Raw genomic sequence first — 19,158 nt, forward strand, 5'->3', positions numbered from 1 at the left:
AACTTTCCAACTCTTTCTCGACTTTATTTATTTATTTATTTCTAACATAGCATGTAGACGAGACAGACACCCTAACATTGGATATTCAGCGTGATTGGTGATATTTGTTGGATTGATATGGTGTGCTGTTTTTTTTTTTTTTCCTCCTTTCGTTTTTGTTTCTTCATTGTTTTGTTTTGTTTTGTTCTGTTTTGTTTTTTGTTTTGTTGTTTGTTTGTTTGTTATACACACACACACACACACACACACACATATCTGGATGATCCCAGATTTTGTTGAGGAGATGTTTTCTTCTCCTGGTTGTATATTCTTAATCTATAAATGTATTTCTTCTTTTTCTAGTAAAAAAAATTGTGTCCAACAGTGTTAACTAGCTTCAAGGCCAAACTCTCTAGAAGAGCTTGCATATCTGAGTTGTCCCTCCCATTCCCTAACAGTGCAGTGGATACAACTTTTCTTTTATCCATTTCTCCTCTTTGGCATAAAGTAAGATCATTTGCTGTCTCAATCTGCAATGAATTAGGCAAAATGCCATCACTCAGAGTAAGATTGTCTAACAAATTTATAGAGCAATTAATTGCATGTAAAACACCATTACCAGAAGAAAGAAGCAAGAAAACAGTGGGAGAACAAGGCTGAACCAGAACAAAAACCAAGGCAATCCTGTTGGTGAAATCTCTGTCTGGACTCACAATATCCTTAAAATGCTGAGCACCAACCTCGACCGGATCAGACAAACCATAAGGACCTCTATCCTAATTACTATGTTTTTACCAGTTCCTCGTTCAGGATCTCCAATTGCCCTAGGACCAGCTCAGAATTATAATCAGTTTTTGCCATCATCTTCTTGATAAGCTGTCATGAGCTACTTCTCTCTCTTCTACATTCCTCAGTTTATCAAGTAACAGGTCCTTCTGTTTGTCGAACAGATTGTCCATGCCATCTCACACTTAGCCACTTCCAATACCGAGTCACCTTCTTCGTGAAATGGCCCAGTACATCCCAATGCCTTCTATTTGTTTAAAACTAGTAACACAAATTATAATAAATAGACCTTAGCATTCATTAGGTATGCCAGATTGGGTATGAATTAAGCAAAGCTCGGACTGGCTGTGAACATGCTTTGTCCAAGGCTTCCTATTCAAAAGTATATTATTTTAAAAAATAAAATATATTTTAAAACATAAAATATATTTTAAGTATGAAAATGGAAAAATATTTAGATTGATACATATTAATATCTTCATTTATTGTCCATTGACAGGACTAGACCAGTGTAATATTATAAACCTTTTGTGCAAGCTTGCTCATTTTCTATCCAGGCTGCTCATAAGTATCATATTCGGAGGACTTTACTGACTTCATATTATAGAAAGGGTTTGGGGAGGCATGGAGAAAATGGATCAAAGGTTGCCTGAGTTTGACCAATTTGCCAGTTATTAATGGTCAATCTAGAGGTTCTCTTGGATCTTCTAGGGGGCTTAAGCAAGGGGATCCTTTCTCCCTTTCTGTTTACCCTGGTGGTGGACACCTTTAGTAGGTTGTTCTTGCAGGCTCAGGACCTAGGGGTGATTAGAGGCCTTTGCGAGGGGGAGGGAGGAAGTGGAGGTTTTTGACCTCCAGTTAGTTTGCAGATGAAAGTATGAAACCATGCTGTTCCTTGAGGACAGCACTAACAGGTTTTGTAAGGCCATCACCTTGCTCAAAATTTTTGAGATCTCTGGATTGATCTGTCCAATGGTGGGGTGGCTGGCATTAATTTGAGTGCTAGGGAGTTGTAAATATTCAAAACATTGGCAGGTTGAGTCTCCTCTGAGTGGCCACTTTCTTATTTTGGCGCCTCCTTCTTGGGGGCAATCTTAACTCCTTAACCTTCTGGGACCCGCTGACTGAGAAGGTGGGTAGAAGATCAGAGGGTTGAACATATCTCTTGGGAGTCAGGTCATGCTCATTAGTGCTGCGCTGTCCAACATCTCTATCTACTTCCTTTGTCGCTTTAGAGTGCCTTTAAAGGCAGCCAGGGCAGTTGAGAAGTTGATGCATGAGTTCCTTTGATTAGGTTTTGGGGATAGCAAGATGGGCTATCTGGTTAGATGGGAGGTTGTTAGAAAACCCATATCCAAAGGGGAATTGAGGCTTGGTAACATGGTTACCAAAAAAATTCCCTAATTGGTAAATGATTGTGGAGGTTCTCTTGGAAGTAAACTCCCCATGGCACATGGTGATTAGAAGTAAAATGGGCTCCATCGAAATGGGTGGGAGGGAGGCTAGTGGAAGTGGTATTATCTTTCTTGTTTGTCCCTCAAAGTTCATGTCCCAGGTTGTGTATCAGTTCTTTCCTCTCTCCATTTCCCAATGGGCAATTAAAACATAGTTCTTTTTTGGGAAGATGATTGGATATGTGAGGTTTCTTCAGAGTTGAAGGTTCCTTGGTTGTTCAAGCTTTCTTCTATTCACAACGAACCTATCAGTTCATTCTTTTCTTCTAAGGGGGTACCCTTTTGTGGGATTTCCACTTTTTCAGGCATCTCAACAAAAGATAGGTTGAAGAGCTTACCTCATTGCTTTCTGTATTGGAGTTTTCATTCCTTCCAATAGGGAGGATGAGTGAGCCTGGGAGGTTGTTTCCTTGGGGCTGTTCTCCTTTGGATATTTCCCTCTCCCCCAACTCTCTCCCTTGGAGCCAAATCATTTGGAAGGCTAGGATTCCTCCAAGATTCAGGCCTTCATCTGAACTGTGTTGTTGGATAGACTTGATATGCACAACATGTTACAAATAAGAAGGCACTACATATATCTCAGTCCTGATATGTGCTGGATGCCGACCTGATTTTACACTGTAAGTAGCATTGTACCTTTGGAATGCTCTCTTTTTGTATCTTGGGGAAGCATGGTTGGTGCCTTGGAATGTGGAAGATCTCTTATTAGTGAATTACAGGGGTTTTGGTTCAAGCAGAAATGGATGTGTTCTATAGAATGGGGCAGCCATCATTTGGACTCTTTGGCTTGAGAGAAACGACACGAGGAATTTAGGGGTTGCTCAACTAGCCCACAGTCATATGGGATTGAGTGGTTTTCTTGGCTTTCATTTGGGTCCATCCATACTCTTCACTTTTTTTTTTTTGGGTGGGGGGGGGGGGGGGGGGGGGGGGTTTGGATTTTTGACAGTGTCTGATATTCTAAAGAAAATGGAGGGCAGATCTTATGTAATCTTTTTAATCATTTGATCTTTATTCATTGTTCCATCTGGACACCTTGTATACATACTACCATTTTTGGATATGAATGAACTTTTGTCTCGTCCCCAAAAAAAATTGTGAAATCTTGCAGGTAAGTGCATTTAAAAAAAAAAAATAATAATTTCAGGAGCAGTGTACACAAATATAAAAAATCTTAAGGGGGTGTTTGATTCTTGGCATCTTTCAACATTCCTGGGAATGTAATGTCCATTGCATCTCATTCCCACATTTTGTGGGAACGAAATTCCTACAAAACATGTGCATTCTATTCTTACCCTTCCCCATGGGGAGTGTCATGTCCATTCCCATGGGAATCTTGCTTTTGGGACTAAAGTGCCCTTACTATTTTGGCCGGTTGGACACAAATGCCCATAATATAGTGTTATTACATGCTATTATTGCATTTAAAATAATAAATTATTAGTAAAAATGAAATTAGTAATATTATTATGTTATAGGAGTATAATATAATGGTTACAATTTGGAGACCACATTGGCCCCAATTATTTTGGTTAGTTGGATTACTATGCATTGAATTTTTAAATTTATGAAAGTTTTCGGTCATGGATGTAATTTGGCACAATTCTTAGTAGATTTTTTTGTGTTGAAAATATAACTTTTCTTCATATATTGTTTATGCACTTGTTATAGTGGTTAAAAAATTACAGCTCAAACCAAGTAAAAGTAAAAATTCCCATGAGGTAGGCATGCCATTCCAGGAATGTCTTTCTATGAGAATAATTTTGATGTTATGAACCAAACGCCCCCTAAGGATGGTATATGTAAGTGCCATAGAAAAGGTCCTCCAAGCATATATCATGATTTGTTTTTTCTTTTTGTTGGTGGTTGAGGCGCGCGCGGGGTGGGGTCAAAGTAAAAATTTAAAATTATTTTCTACAGTACATTGTCAAAAATGGGACAAGATATCTAAATTTTGTATAACAAATTGATGATTTTAAAAACTGTAATATATATAAATATTTAAATTATGTAGAAAGAGACTCGTTGAAAATTATGGCCTGTAAGTGTAAAAATTCTACTCACTTACACCAAGTAACTTGTTTACAGTGGGGTTGGTTGGTATCATTTCAGTTTTCCATTCTTTGTTTTCATTACGGCTAATTGAATGTGTCTGTGTTGCTTGTTTTCTGTTTTCAGTTTCTGCAAAAACTGAAACCAGTTCTTGTGGCAAACCTATTGCTAGAGCCAGAATTGACTTTTATGTATTAATCATTTATTCTATGTAATATTTTTAATTAAAGTTAAAATAAAATATTCATGTGAATTTAAAATATAATTAAAATAAAAATATCTCTAACATTTATAAAATTTTGAAAAAATAAAAAAATCCATTTCAAAAAATCTTTACCATTTTTCAGTTGTGATATACAATAAAATTATTCTTAGTGCACTAGGTAATGAGTTTAAAAACATAATAACAAAAAATAATTTTAATTAATTTGTATTTTTATTATAATAATTTTTAAAAAGTTATATTCTTTTATATATTTATTATTTTAATCATATTTTAAATTTTTATTTGATTCAAGGAAAAAAATGAACATGAGTTCAATTAGGTTTTTAATTTGCTTTAGTTTTGGAAATATTATAATGTTGCTAGTTTCATTTTTTAATTTTAATTTTTTATTTTCAGTTTTCATTTTTCAGTTTCTGACAATGGTTTTAAATGGTGTGTATGGAACAATTCAATTGTAATTGACAATTTAAAAATGGTCAAAATGGTTTTTTGAATGGCTTATTATTTTTTCAAATTTCTATAAAATTTAAGATTATTTTTTTTTATTATATTTTCAATTTACAAGGTCATTTTATTTCAATTTTTTATAATAATTTATGTATAGAATGAATGATTTCATTCTCAAAAGTTGCTTTTGAATGTTAAAATGCTCGAGTGACCGGATGTCACAACAATTGAAAACCAGAAAGTATGGTTTCCATTTTATTTTTTTTCTTGAACCGACAATACAAACACAACTAGCAATGTAAAACAAACACATTGCCATGACGTTTCGTTGCTATACAGCAATGGAAACATAATTAAAAACAGAAATGTTACCAAGCAGCCCCTATAAAGAAACCTAACCTAATTGAAGCCTTTCCAGACTGCAATTAAGGAGCTCTATAGCGACCAAGCGATAGCATGTCGAGGATTAACTGAACCCGAAAATTTCATATTCAGAGATTCCAGATTAAAACTCTCTTTCAGCTTCAAAATAATTGTTAAGACTGATGTAAATTAATCACTATGAAATAACTAGCTTCAACCTTGTCACCTGACCCTCCTTGAAGCAAAACGGAATTACCACATCCTTGATGAACTCAATCAGAAAAATCACTTTGTCAACAGTAATGCTCCACATTCTCCCTGAACGGAAAGGAAAAATCTACTCAATGCATTGGGTAGTCAGTTAATCAAATACGAGCAGTGTGGTAGGTGAATTCGGTTTACACCAACTAATGCACAACCTACATAGTTTGAGGGTTTTTTTTCTGTTTTTGTTTGGAAAGAGATGCATTTTGGAGAGAAACTTAAAAGGGGAGTTGGGAAACCTTTCTGCTGTTTTATAACTTGATTATGTTGAGGCTTGTTTGGTGAAATGAATTCAACTGAAATGTTGGATTATTCATATTCTTTTAACAGCCACTGGGGGATGCTTATGGACTGCTTATGCATAGGAATGGTCAGTGGGAATGGACACTTGCACCTGGGGTGTCTCCTTCATCAAGGTATCAACATGCTGCGGTAAGTGAAGGCTATTCACAAGGATTACATAACTGGTGGTATTTTTTTGAAATATGGACTAAATTTGGTAGTACTTGGCAAGTTCAGGATTATAGGTTTGCATTAGGACCATGTTAAATTTTAACTTTTATTGTTTATTAGTGAACTTGATGTTGCTTGTTATCAGGTTTTTGTTGGTGCCCGACTGCATGTTACCGGAGGTGTTCTTAGAGGGGGACGTGCAGTAGAAGGTGAAGCAGCTGTTGCAGGTAATCTTTGTTATTTTCTGGTTATGTAGTGTAGGGTAAATTATGTTCTAATCTTTTCTAGAAAAGTTATTTCCTTTAAAGTTTTATCCTGCCCCTCTCTCAAATAAAATAAATAAACCCATGCACATGCTAACCTTTCTTAGCAAAATTGTCGTTTTTATTTTTTGATTTTTTTGGCAGTATTGGACACTGCTGCTGGAGTTTGGTTAGATAGAAATGGGCTTGTGACTTCCTCACGCACAGGGAAGGGACTTACTGAACATGATCCTCCTTTGGAGATTATGCGCCGTTGTCGACATGCAGCTGCATCTGTTGGGGTTCGGATATACATCTATGGTGGTCTTAAAGGAGGTAAATATTTAAATAGAGAAATTAGCATTTGCGTATATTTTCTTCTGAAAATCTTTCTTTCACTCATTGACATGTAATATCAGACTTCTCAAGTTCTGCTTGTCCTTATATGATGCATTTTCGTTTTTTTTTAACTTTAATAAGAGAGATAATTTTTAAGAGATGTTCTCTTGAAAGAAAGGGATAATTAAAATAGCAAAGATGAGGAAAGACAATAAAAATGCAAAGAAGGCAAGTAGTATGCTGGTGTGGTTTTTCCACCATAAATAACATCCCACTGGGGCAGCCTGGTGGTGTTAGTCCTCCGCCCCCCCCGCCCCCCCAATTTTTTTTTTTAAATCACAATGAATTCCTCATCCCCAAACATGAAAGCAAAACACACATACACACACACAAAAGCAAACACAGATACAAAAAACTCTGGCCCAGTGGGCCCCTCAGTTGCTTTTTTCTTTTGCCCAAGTGTTTGACCTGTTCCACAGGCATCGGGTAAACTCTTGTAATAAGGGATACCCACCCTCCTCCTTCCCTCACAACAGTGAGAGGGGGAAAAAATGGAAAAAATAGAAGTTATGCCCAAGCCTAGTGGGCTTCCTATTCCCTATCGAAAAAAGATTTTTCTTTCATTTTTCCCAAGCCTTTCGCCCCCAATCTCATGGAACCAGGGAATGGGTGGATAGCTTCCACCCGCCCAAAAAGTGTAGCCTAGGCCTAGTGCGTCTCACTTTTTACCCAAAAAGGTGGCTTTATTTGGCAGTAAGCTCCTGCTGCAGGTGGTCACAAACAGTTGGCTTGTTCTTCCCACTCTCCATCTGCATGCCCATCCGTGTTTACCTTGAACTATACTGTAATGTTGTCCCAAAAGCCAACCCTCTCACCATCCACCATGAGTACTGGTGAGGATTCCACTACTACAATTTCGTGACCATTTCTGGCAGTGTGATCTCATTATGAACTCAAACTAGAGTCCCTTTCTATACTGAAGATGCCGCCATGAACTTAGGTGGCCTCACTCCAGCAGAGGGAATCTTCTCACTTTGCACCTTTTTCTGGTCATCTTTGCTATCTCCGGCAATTGAAACCCCATGACTATTGTATCTTCACTAGGTATGGGGGGTTCAACATGGTGGAGCTTGGGTTTGTCTAGAAATGGTAGCAGCAGTTATGACTTATGGGGATGCTGACTATATTATAATGAATATTGCCTTCCTGGTATTCTAACTCAATATTGTTTTTCTTTATAATGTCAAGCTGTTTGAGTTCCCCTATGATTTATCCTTTGTTAGGGTGGTTTTTCTGTTTGAGGTATTGCATCTGTATTGTTTGAGCCTTCTGTTTGACATGGCTGTTGTATCCATGTATATTCTATTAGTGGATCTTGTTTTTCTTACAGAAATGTGTGTGCATGTGTTATTATAAAATTACTTAGCATAATAATGTTTTATGATGAAAATTTTTATCTATTTAATTATCTTAAATATTTATTTAATGTTATCACTAGTCAATCATTTAATTATTAGTGAATATTATTTTTTATTAGGTTATTATTTTGTGCAATGGTATATGATGAATTATATGGTGACTATGTTTATTTAGGAAATGGTGTTTATTGACATTAAAAATCACTTCCAGTCTGTTGGACATAGTGGTAAATATAACATAAATCCATTTGTGGCACTCCAATTTCTCAGCATATAACAGGCACCAGAACATTCCGACCTTGTTTCTGTGCTTCAACCAAACACAGGACTCACTAAGCACATTCTATTTTGTTTCTCAATTCTTGCCTCTATTCTTTTATGTGAAGCAAACAAGCCATAGGTGTGATCCCTACATGATTAGATGGTGAACTTTAGCATGTGGTGTGGGGAGGAATTATCAATCTTGACTTCAAAGAGGGAGAGAGGGCCTCAGCTGCACAATGCTGTTGGTGTAAGGTCTGGGCTGTCTACTTCGTCATACATGGTGGCACTAATAGCCATCTAATGAACTCAATGCAAATTAGAACCTATAAAGTAGCCATGGACTCTTGTGAGGTCCAATCCATCCTTATGAACTCTTGTGGTGATCTAATCTTTATCCTCTTTCTCTCAACAAATCTTTCTTCCTTCCCACTTCAGTACCTCCTTAGGGATTACAGATGACTGCTCTTATTCTGAATATGTAACCTAGCTACCTAAACATTTTCATTTAAGTTAAGCCACGTAATTCCTTCCTATCCATAAGATGCAAGGACACTAGATTACATCTGAGAAAGAAGTGCAAATATATCAAATAGTGGATAGATTAACTTACTTGCTTTGACAAAGAAATTACAGCTATGGCAAAAAAAAATGGTGGCAAAAATTCACCTCCCTTGTATCTGGCTTTTTCCTTTCACAAAACATTGTTTATGGTCAAGAATCAAGGTGGCTACCATACTGGCACAAACATTTTTTTTGTTAGATTACCACTTCACCTATAAGCTTAAGCTGTTAGGTTGTGGGCCAACAATGTCTATCAGGCCTTAACACTTCCCTGCAAGTGCAGCTCGACAACATGTGGAGAGAGAAACAAACAATGAATAGCATCCATATTGGGGACAGAACAATTTTTTAACAAACTTACATTAAATGCGGGCAACAAGACTAGAACCCAGGACCTCCTGGCAACCATGGCTCTGATACCATGTTAGATTACTACTTGATCTAAAAGCTTAAGCTGTTAGGTTGTGGGCCAACAATGTCTAGGGCTGAGTGAGTGAGGTAGGAGAAGTTATTATGCAAAAACTGACCTCAAAAGTAAAAAAAAATTCCAAATTATGACAGCGCAACAATTTTATTTTTGGTAATGATAAACTCCCTTGAACTTCATTAAAATTTTTTTTTTTTTTTTCTAACATGAAGAATCTATCCCTGAGGTTAAAAAAGAGTTTCAACATGTGAGATTGTTATTTTTCTTGGGTTTTAAAGAGAAGCATGAATTGAGGCCATTGTATGGTTCTGTGATGATGTGCTCAATTCATCCAGCATGAGCGGGATTCAAACCTCATCATCATATCCCCTACTTGCCTATAAAAAATATGTATTATGAATCTTTGGATGCATTTGCTCTTTAGCTATATTGATGTTGTCATTGTTTATGTAGACCCAGATTTTGCATTGTTTGTTTGGAGTCTGGTGAAACCAATCAGCATCTTCCCGGGGGGGGGTGGGGGGGGGGGTGGCGGCTATGTTGTTCTGGAACAACCTTTTTGCTATTTTTATGATGAGGCAAGGGTTTTACCATGTACTGTTGAAGCTTTTTCAATAGTGAGGCTTTGGGGTTTAGGATGAGTAAGAAAGGCATGGTGTAATGGAAGTGTGCAATATTTACTGTTTTTTTTTTAACTTTGTGGCCCAAGAGGGGAATGCTAGGGTCTTTAATATCAAATCAACACCTTCACATTCATTTTGGGACAGAGGTGTTATTTTTGCCTTTTTTGGCACATTCTTTGTGATTTTTAAGGGAACTTTGCTGATTGGCTTCCAGAGAGATTGGAGGGAGCCTTTATTGTAATTGCTTGTCTGAATTTTTTTTAGGAGGATGTCTTATTCTGATATATTTGTAATTCTCTTTATTTTCTGTTGTTGTTTTTTTTCCCTGTCAAAGAAAAAAAAAATCTAGGCTATTATAAATTTCGTTTCAATGTGATGGTGTCATCTATCCTTGTCCTTGCAGAATAATATTATTATGTTATTCTTTGCAGATATGCTGCTAGATGATTTTCTAATTGCAGAAAATTCACCATTTCAGTCCGATGTTAATACTCCCATACTTACATCTGACAGAGCTGTAACTATTTCTAGTCCAAGAGTAAATCAATCCAGTGTAAACTCATTCTTGTCATCACCCATTTTGGACAGCAGACAAGAAGTCCCACCATCTGGTGGCTTAAGGTCTTAATTCAACATCTGACTTCCTGTTTTTCTCTATTGGAATGTTGTGACCCTATTAAATGACTTACCTTCATTTATATCAGCATGGACAAAAATTCTATGGAAAAACTGGTGGAAGCTTCTGCTGCAGAAGCAGAGGCAGTTAGTGCTGTTTGGCAAGCTGTGCAGGCATCATCTGCCGCTTCTGCCGAGGAAACATCTGCATCAGATGAAAACTCACAAGCTGCAGGAACCACTTCAGATGGTAGTGACAATGAAGGAGATGTTCATCTCCACCCAAGAGCTGTATGTATGCTGTGCCTATTATATCTAGGTTTTTTTTTAATTAAATTTTTTGTCCTGAAGCTGTAAAATCATGCTGTTCTGATGCTACAGGTTGTAGTTGCTAAAGAGGCTGTTGGTAACCTGGGTGGGATGGTGAGGCAGCTATCGTTGGATCAGTTTGAAAACGAGAGTAGACGAATGATTCCTGTGAATAATGATCTTTCATATCCAACCAAAAAATTCACAAGGCAAAAGTCTCCTCAGGGTTTGCATAAGAAGGTGAACATTATAAACATTTGCTCTTCTTATTTATCTTTTTTTATTGTTTGATGGTGTAGGTCAATATCATGTTTCTTTTTGGCAGGTCCTTTCTACACTGCTTCGGCCTCGAAATTGGAGAGCTCCTGCTAATAGGAGGTTTTTCCTGGATTCTTATGAAGTCGGCGAGCTTTGTTACGCTGCTGAACAAATCTTTATGCAAGAGCCCACAGTTCTCCAGTTGAAAGCTCCTGTTAAAGTATTTGGCGATCTTCATGGACAGTTCGGTGATTTAATGCGGCTGTTTGATGAATATGGATTTCCTTCTACTGCAGGAGACATAACGTAAGTTTGATATTTGAGCTTGTGCTCCCTCAAATATTTTAGTTACATTCACTTGTGGCCAGCTGAGTTAATGTAGAAATTGGCACATACCAGCTTTAGGTTTAATGTTTGTTTGGAATTAAATCTGAGAAGTGAATAATATTTCTCTTGAATCTTTATAAATATCAGTCTCCCTCCCGCCTGTCCCCCACATTACAATGGTAGATATATGTGCAACAGTTTTTGGTGAGCTTGTTTACAATATAGCCATTGTAGGGCTCCATTTCAGTCATTAATCTAGTATGGAATTATATTTAGAATGTTAAATTAAATTAATGAATTGCTCAAATCTGAGACATGGTCTATTGGTGCTTGTAATTTGAAATGACATTTAGCTGATGTGACTTGTAGATGAACAGCTGTGAGTATGTGAACTATTACCGTAGTAGGACTGTAATGGTTGTTAAGAAAAAGTTGATGTCTACTAGGAAACAATCTCAGAGGCCACTTTTAACTCAAATCATTCAAAAGGGAGAAGATACCGCTGAGGATATTTTTGCCCAAAATGAGAGTCCACTAGGTACATGCATGGGTTGAACTCAATTTATTGATAACTGTTTTGGGAAGGTTGGAAAAGGCAGATTTGAATTTAGTGCAACTGCTGAATCCTAAAGCAGGCCTACTAGATTAACAATTAAAGAAATCTTGATTGAAATGGTTTCATAATGTCTTACAAATATCTGATGATGAAATCAATGATAAATTAAGGGATTTATAATGCTTGAATGTAATTGGATGTGAAGGCTGAATATGGAGATATATTTAGTTGACCAGTCATATGACTTTGATATGCTGAAAGGAATTGGGATTTGGGGTGATGACCTCACAGGCTAATATATGTATCGAAGGAGACTGAATGAGAACATACAAAGGAAGGTTTTGAAGTATCATTTAGTGAGATGGGAGAGATGGGGATTGGTTAAATCTGTTTTGAAAAAGCAGGGCTGGGTGTCATCAGCCTGCAAATTATGAAGCACAACCTTTTTAGAAAGTGGTTGGGGAGATTTCTCTTGTAAAAGAAAAATTTAGGGAGTGTATTCTTGCAATCGGTTTTTTGGATTCTTGACTCCAATTCTTCTTTTCCATTCTATCATCTCATCTCGAAGGCCAAGCCTCCCACTAAAATTAAGGCTTTCACTTGGTTGGTTGTGCTTAATAAAATTAATTCTAATAACTTACTGCAAATCAAGAGACCTTTGAAGGCGCTCTTTCTTGATGTGTGTGTGCTCATGTTAAAAAATTCTGAGACAGCTTCTCATCTTCTTTTGCACTGAAATTTCTTGGAAGATTTGGAATAAGCTATTTGGTACTTCAGGAGAGAGCTGGGTATGCTATTCTTTAGTGGGAGAATTTTTAGCTATTCCTTTCACACTCTTCAGAAGGAAGGAAAGGGCAGTTCTAAGAAAGAGTGGAATACTTTCAGTTTTATGGGGGTTATGGTTGGAGCATAATGCTCGGATATTCACTGGGAAGAAATTAATTGTGCGCTGTGGTGCATTGGTTTGGGATATTTCAAAGGATTTAGTTTCCAGGAGTTACAAAGAGATTGGAGGAAACTGTTGGTTTGTTGATCTTCTACTTTTTGTTATTTATTAGTTATTTTATTAGATTGTTACTACTTTAACAATTAAATAATCTTGTTTAATTTATTATATTATTTGTATATCTTATGTGCCAAATAGATTAATGAAGTGTACAATTATTTGTTCTATTAATTAATTTATCACACATATGACTAATGAAATTGTGAAAAATCTATACAATTTTTCAAGCTAGTGGTTTGAGCCAAGCGTAAAATTTATTTTCACTAAACAATGTCAGTAAGTTGAACTAAAGGATCTACAATGCACTAAAGCTCTCTATAAGAATGATTAAGAGATTAAAACATGCAAATAAACCTATATGCATATGATTGTCCATGCTTGAAAAAAATGCACAATTGTTACACCCGCTTTCCATTATGTAACACTCACTGCTCCTGCTTTCCGCTACACCCATTACTGTTACCAAATGGCCACTACCACTACTGAAAATCATGTATAACACAAAGGAAAGAAGAATAGAAGTAAATGAAGCCGGTGTAGCTGAACCATCAAAAAGAGTAACTCGGAGAGGAGTATGAAGAGGCAAGAAGCCCAGTTGCACATGAATGGGCCACAATAGCACTAGTTGTAGAAGACTAAGTTTGGAGTTGTTGAACCATGCGGACAGGATTGTTATACTCTTCTTGGGACATAATGTAAGCTCACAAGGAAGTGGCTATGTGCACTTGAAGTGTCAATAGAAGAATCACTCTCTGCAAAAGAGTTATTTGCCCAAGTCAGTTTTCCGTTGAGATCCCTGATTGAGATCCCAACAGCGATCGGTTGGATATACTACCTCTGCCACAACTGCTGTCCAAACCTCGTGTTGTCCTCCAAAACTTTCCCTACCATGGTTAGAGGCAGTGCTAACCATGACTGAAATATCATGGTAAGAAGCTTAAGAATATTGGGAGCCATCTTTGGTGATTCATTGGATATTAGTATATGTTTTCATGGATGTTATGAATTCATCATTGCAGGTGGGTTAAGTTTAGGATTTATCCCAAATAGAAACTTGGCGGCCAAGAACTGTATCTGTTGCCTCTTAAATTCTTAATCATCTTGATGTCAGAACTAACTGGCTGATAGATGTTGAGCTCCTTCCGCATATCCTTCACAGTGCTATAATACTCACTAATGGGCTTACCTTCTCGAAAATTTTTGAAAAGCTTCTTATGTAGGTCAAAAACACATATTCAATATTTATCTTGTGAGAAGAATTCACAAAGATCATCCCATACAGGCTTGGTGGTTGTTTGAAATATCATGAATTACGATCGCAGCAATTTATGGTTCCAATGGTTCCATGCTATCCTGCAACCACACAACCATTATGTCATTATCTATCATCCAATCTTGATAATCCTTGGAGCATGGAGGCAGAAGAGAATGCAGCAAATACCTGGGCTTCCCTTTTACGTTAATATATACTCATAATGCCTGGGACCACCACTCATAGTTGATAGTTGGAGGATCCTACTAATTTGATGGCTGCGGTGTGTGTTAATAGTATCAGCTAAAGCTCTCTCTCTAGATGCCATCAAAACCTCCCCCAAAATATTGCAACTGGTTGCACACCAGTATAGGGAATGAGCAACAGAGACAAAAAACACGCTGTTTTAAGCTTCTTCTTAATGGGTATTTGGCAAGCTTGGATGCCTCTACTCCCAACAAGTTGTTGTTTGGGTCATGGAACTATTACTCGAGAAGTAAGTAAGCTGGTTTGGGAAAAACCTGAAGAAAGCTAAAAAGCGCTGTTTGATGAGCCTGCGTAGTACTAGGTAGTTATGAACAATCAGGCAGCGCGCACAAGCACAGAACAACACTCCAAAACTTCAAAGATCTAGAACTTTAAGAGGCAGCTGTGACTACAAAACTGAAGTTATTCCTGGGAGGAATTACTTGACCACAAAGAATAGAGTTGACCTCAACAAAAAATTGCAGGTGCTTAATAAACATGGCAGCAGCTACAGGCATTTTGGCTGGCAACAACTAGAAGTGAGTGCTGGCAGGAACAAGAAATAGTCATGAATGCCAATCAAAACTAACCAGGAACTTATACAAGATTGCAAGCAATCAAATCATGAACTCGCGTGGCTTCAAAATATCATGATGCCATAGACAGCCTGTGAAACAGTGGAATACCAGTAGAAGTATACCAGAAACACAGTATAATTGACTTCACATCCTATCAAGGATGCAGCACAGAATAACTGGGGCTAAAAGTATACCTAAATAACTCAAACCAAACAGAAAATCAGATTTGAGAATCAACTAGGGAAAAATAAAAAAATAAAAAAATAAAAAAATAAAAAAATAAAAAAATAAAAAAACGAAAAACATAGTATCAAAAACAAACTCAGATAAATCAGATTTAGAGAAGATCAATGCTTAATGCTCTGATACCATGCTGTAAAGTTAGGGTTCGAAGAGAGTATGAAGAGAAAAGAAAAAGAAGATGAGCGAAAAACACGCAGCAGATTGTGGAGCATACGTATAGATCTAGGTCTGCCCTTTTTATATATTGACAACAAAAAAATGCACGGAACGCAAAAATGCCAACTTGAACCACATAATTACTAAAATAGCATATTCTCTTAGAACAACATTGTTGCAAGCAACCGGGTGTATCTGTATGGGATGGCAAATGGTTAACACCTGCTGACACACAATCTTTCTAGAACACCAAGTTTAGCGATCCAATTTTTTTTCCCTATTTTCCCATTTATCATCATCATCATTTGATGTAGAACTAATGAATAAGGTATGGGACAAAGTTAAAAAAAGGCTTACCATATTGTCACACTTGCTTGTTGCTATAAACTAATGTAATTGGAACCACACTCTGGCATGTTGTTCTTTCCTGCATTATCATCCTTTTCCTCTTCAGAATCCGTGCATGCATTGGAGCTGTTAATTCTGAAAATTGTTGTGCCTAGCATCATGATACTCTTGTATTTAGTGCTGGACTATTCAGTTACTTGTGACTAAAAATTCCTAGGCTAGAAATCATTTAACACATGGCAATTAGTGATGGCAACATTTGCCATAGAAGTTAGATTACCTGTAACAAAGTGCCCATATACTGAATTCAAGATGTTTTTCTTATTCATCAAGATGATGTCAATTTTGCGTTTGATAAAATATCTGATTCTTAGTGCTGCTTGTTAATCCAGTTGTATTTTTTTTTTCTAGGTATATTGACTATTTGTTTTTGGGGGATTATGTTGATCGAGGACAACACAGCTTGGAAACGATAACTTTGCTCCTTGCTTTGAAGGCAATATTCTGCCCTAGTGAACAAAAATCAATGAATTTGTTTCATAATGTTCTTTTTGTTTGATTTTCTCTCTGATCATGAATTCGCAGATTGAATATCCTGAGAACGTTCACTTGATTCGTGGAAATCATGAGGCTGCTGACATAAATGCACTCTTTGGTTTTCGTATTGAATGTATAGAGAGAATGGTATGGATGAATATGCATGCATTTCTTATTTAAAGGTTAAGTGGGATAGGACTTACTAATTTATCTGTAGGGGGAGAGTGATGGAATATGGGCATGGACTCGGTTCAATCAACTTTTCAACTATCTCCCTCTAGCTGCACTTATTGAGAAGAAAATTATCTGTATGCATGGTGGCATAGGGAGGTCTATACATTCTGTAGAACAGATTGAGAAGCTGGAAAGGCCCATAACAATGGATGCTGGATCTATAATTTTAATGGACCTTCTATGGTATGTCTTAATACAGTTAATGTATTTATTTGCATCCATTGTTTTGTGCATTTATATTGTTCTATGTTGCATTTATACAGGTCTGATCCTACAGAAAATGATAGTATAGAGGGTTTGAGGCCAAATGCTAGGGGGCCTGGTCTTGTCACTTTCGGGGTATGATTTTCAATTATCTTTTTATTTTTGGACGTTTAGGGGATGGATTTCTAATTCTTTTTTATCAGTTCAGCTGTGGATTTAACATGAATTTGTGGCTCAAAATTTCTTCATTTACATAATTACTATACAATATTCCGTTATCCTATTGGGTATGAGCAGAATTTGTTGCTGTGAATTGAAGTAAACATAGTGTAGAGTAAATCTTGAAAATGTAGGCAAAATGTTAGAAACCTTCCAGTACCGCAAGCCTCCAATTCAAAATTGGGAGTGCTACAACTAATTAATTTGCTTTCATTGAAAGAAATACACCAAGCAAGCCATTAAACAAGTTAAAGCTGGGCTTGAACTTAATATTCTGTGAAAATTATAATACTACTCATTAGAAAATTAATATAGATATAATTTTTGGTTTGTTTTGTTAGATATATATTACCTGAATTATCATATGATCATTGCATGCCTTATTGTTCATTTTGTAGTATTATATTTCAGTTCAGAAATGGGATCTTTGCTCGTCTCCATTGTAACCGACGCCAGCTTTGGCTGGATAGTTCAGTCTATATGATGGTCCTGATATCTAATCTGAATTGGCATATAATATAGATGCATTTTTTTTTCTCAGGGCATTTCTTTAGTTTAACATTTGCAGCTTTTGCTTCTCACCATTATGTAATGACTGGAATCTGCTTTTTGGACGGAAAATGCAGTCTTAATTTTGATGATTGAGCACAATGGTTCTAGTAATGATCTTATTAGAATACATGTTTGCTTGCACACTTGTTTAGTTGAGAACATCTTCATGGGAAACAATTTTGTAATTTTATTTTGACATGAGAGTTTACATATGCTTTCTTAACCCCATTATAATAGATTGTCATTAATGCAGCCTGACAGGGTCACAGACTTCTGTAAGAAAAACAAACTGCAGCTTATTATAAGAGCCCATGAATGTGTCATGGATGGGTTTGAACGATTTGCGCAGGGGCAGTTGATTACTCTGTTTTCTGCAACCAATTACTGTGGTAAGCAATATACTTGGCTTTCGGCCCTTTACCATTTTTTCATCCTTGCGCTGTAGCAAGCTGTCTAATTTGGCAAATGCATTAGGAACGGCAAACAATGCTGGAGCAATACTGGTGATTGGTAGGGGCTTGGTTGTGGTTCCAAAATTGATTCATCCCTTGCCGCCGCCACTTCAGTCACCTGAGACATCTCCAGAACGAGTCACAGATGAGACTTGGATGCAGGTAAGATTTGTTAAGATCTGTGCATTTTCTACCTTAAAAAAGTTTGCCTGCCATTGATTTGGATTGGTTAAACAGCAAATTATTAATGTGGAACATGTTTTACTTATTTTATTTTATTATTGTTATTTTTTTTGGGTGTGCACCTTTGCAGGAGCTTAACATTCAAAGACCACCCACTCCTACCAGAGGTCGCCCACAGCCTGATCTTGACCGGAGCTCACTTGCATATATATGATGCATGACTTGAATGGCTTGTGTATATTCACTTGCATATATATGATGCGCGACTTGAATGGCTTGTGTATATCATTTTGGTACGGGAATCTCGATGTTCTACAGCAAACTTGGTCCTTGCACAGCTTGAAGCAGCTACCTGCTTTGTTGTATTCTTATAGGGTGAACTAAGAAAAAGGAGGCCTTATGGTGTATACGTAACTTAGAATATCAAGGAATTAGCTGTTAGTCGCTGCAGGGAGATCATCCTTCCCCAAATCGCGAGTGTAATGTTATAATACAAGAATGCCAATGGAAGAGATGTGGAAGCATTTTCTGCTACCCCGTGGAGAATTATAGTGTGATGGAAATTGGTCGTGTATTGTAGTATAAACGAGGATGAGTTGCATTTTTTTTTTTTTTTTTTTAAATTTATGTATTTCTTGATTGTAAATTTTTCCGGCGAGTGTGTAAGGAAAGTCTGGGCTTGCAATCATTTAAGAGGGTTATACATAATTCTTTCATATGATGACAGTGGAGAATGAAATAAATTAAGCATGTTTCTGGACATTCAACAAATGCTGTTTCTATATGAAATTAATCACGGCTTGTGTTCTCTCTCTCTCTCTCTCTCTCATACCAGTGCTATTTTCCTGCCTCCGCACCCTCTTACCTCCAGCTAATGTGAAGTAGCATTCAGACTGCTTACCCATGGCTAGTCTTATCAAATAATTGTTCCCCATTGTCAAACCAGCAAGAAATATACTGGGGTGACAATTTATTTGGGACCAAA

At 36.9% G+C, this 19,158-nt stretch overlaps 1 protein-coding gene across 1 annotated transcript in view; it reads left to right on the forward strand.

Annotated features, from left to right (window-relative positions):
• The window catches only part of LOC131155102 (serine/threonine-protein phosphatase BSL1), a 34,754-nt gene extending 15,810 nt beyond the window's left edge, over positions 1–18,944 (forward strand). The window contains exons 8-21 of the mRNA XM_058108029.1: positions 5,902–6,003; positions 6,170–6,251; positions 6,432–6,602; positions 10,330–10,519; positions 10,603–10,804; positions 10,895–11,062; positions 11,148–11,386; positions 16,204–16,288; positions 16,378–16,476; positions 16,547–16,746; positions 16,827–16,902; positions 17,792–17,927; positions 18,013–18,152; positions 18,304–18,944. Of these exons, the coding sequence (XP_057964012.1) occupies positions 5,902–6,003; positions 6,170–6,251; positions 6,432–6,602; positions 10,330–10,519; positions 10,603–10,804; positions 10,895–11,062; positions 11,148–11,386; positions 16,204–16,288; positions 16,378–16,476; positions 16,547–16,746; positions 16,827–16,902; positions 17,792–17,927; positions 18,013–18,152; positions 18,304–18,387 (1,974 nt within the window). The 3' untranslated portion in view covers positions 18,388–18,944. The remainder of the gene's footprint in view (positions 1–5,901; positions 6,004–6,169; positions 6,252–6,431; positions 6,603–10,329; positions 10,520–10,602; positions 10,805–10,894; positions 11,063–11,147; positions 11,387–16,203; positions 16,289–16,377; positions 16,477–16,546; positions 16,747–16,826; positions 16,903–17,791; positions 17,928–18,012; positions 18,153–18,303) is intronic.
• Positions 18,945–19,158: the final 214 nt, after the last annotated feature.

The sequence above is a fragment of the Malania oleifera genome, chromosome 5 (genome assembly GCF_029873635.1).
Source record: "Malania oleifera isolate guangnan ecotype guangnan chromosome 5, ASM2987363v1, whole genome shotgun sequence".
In the NCBI taxonomy this organism is placed as follows: Eukaryota; Viridiplantae; Streptophyta; class Magnoliopsida; order Santalales; family Ximeniaceae; genus Malania; species Malania oleifera.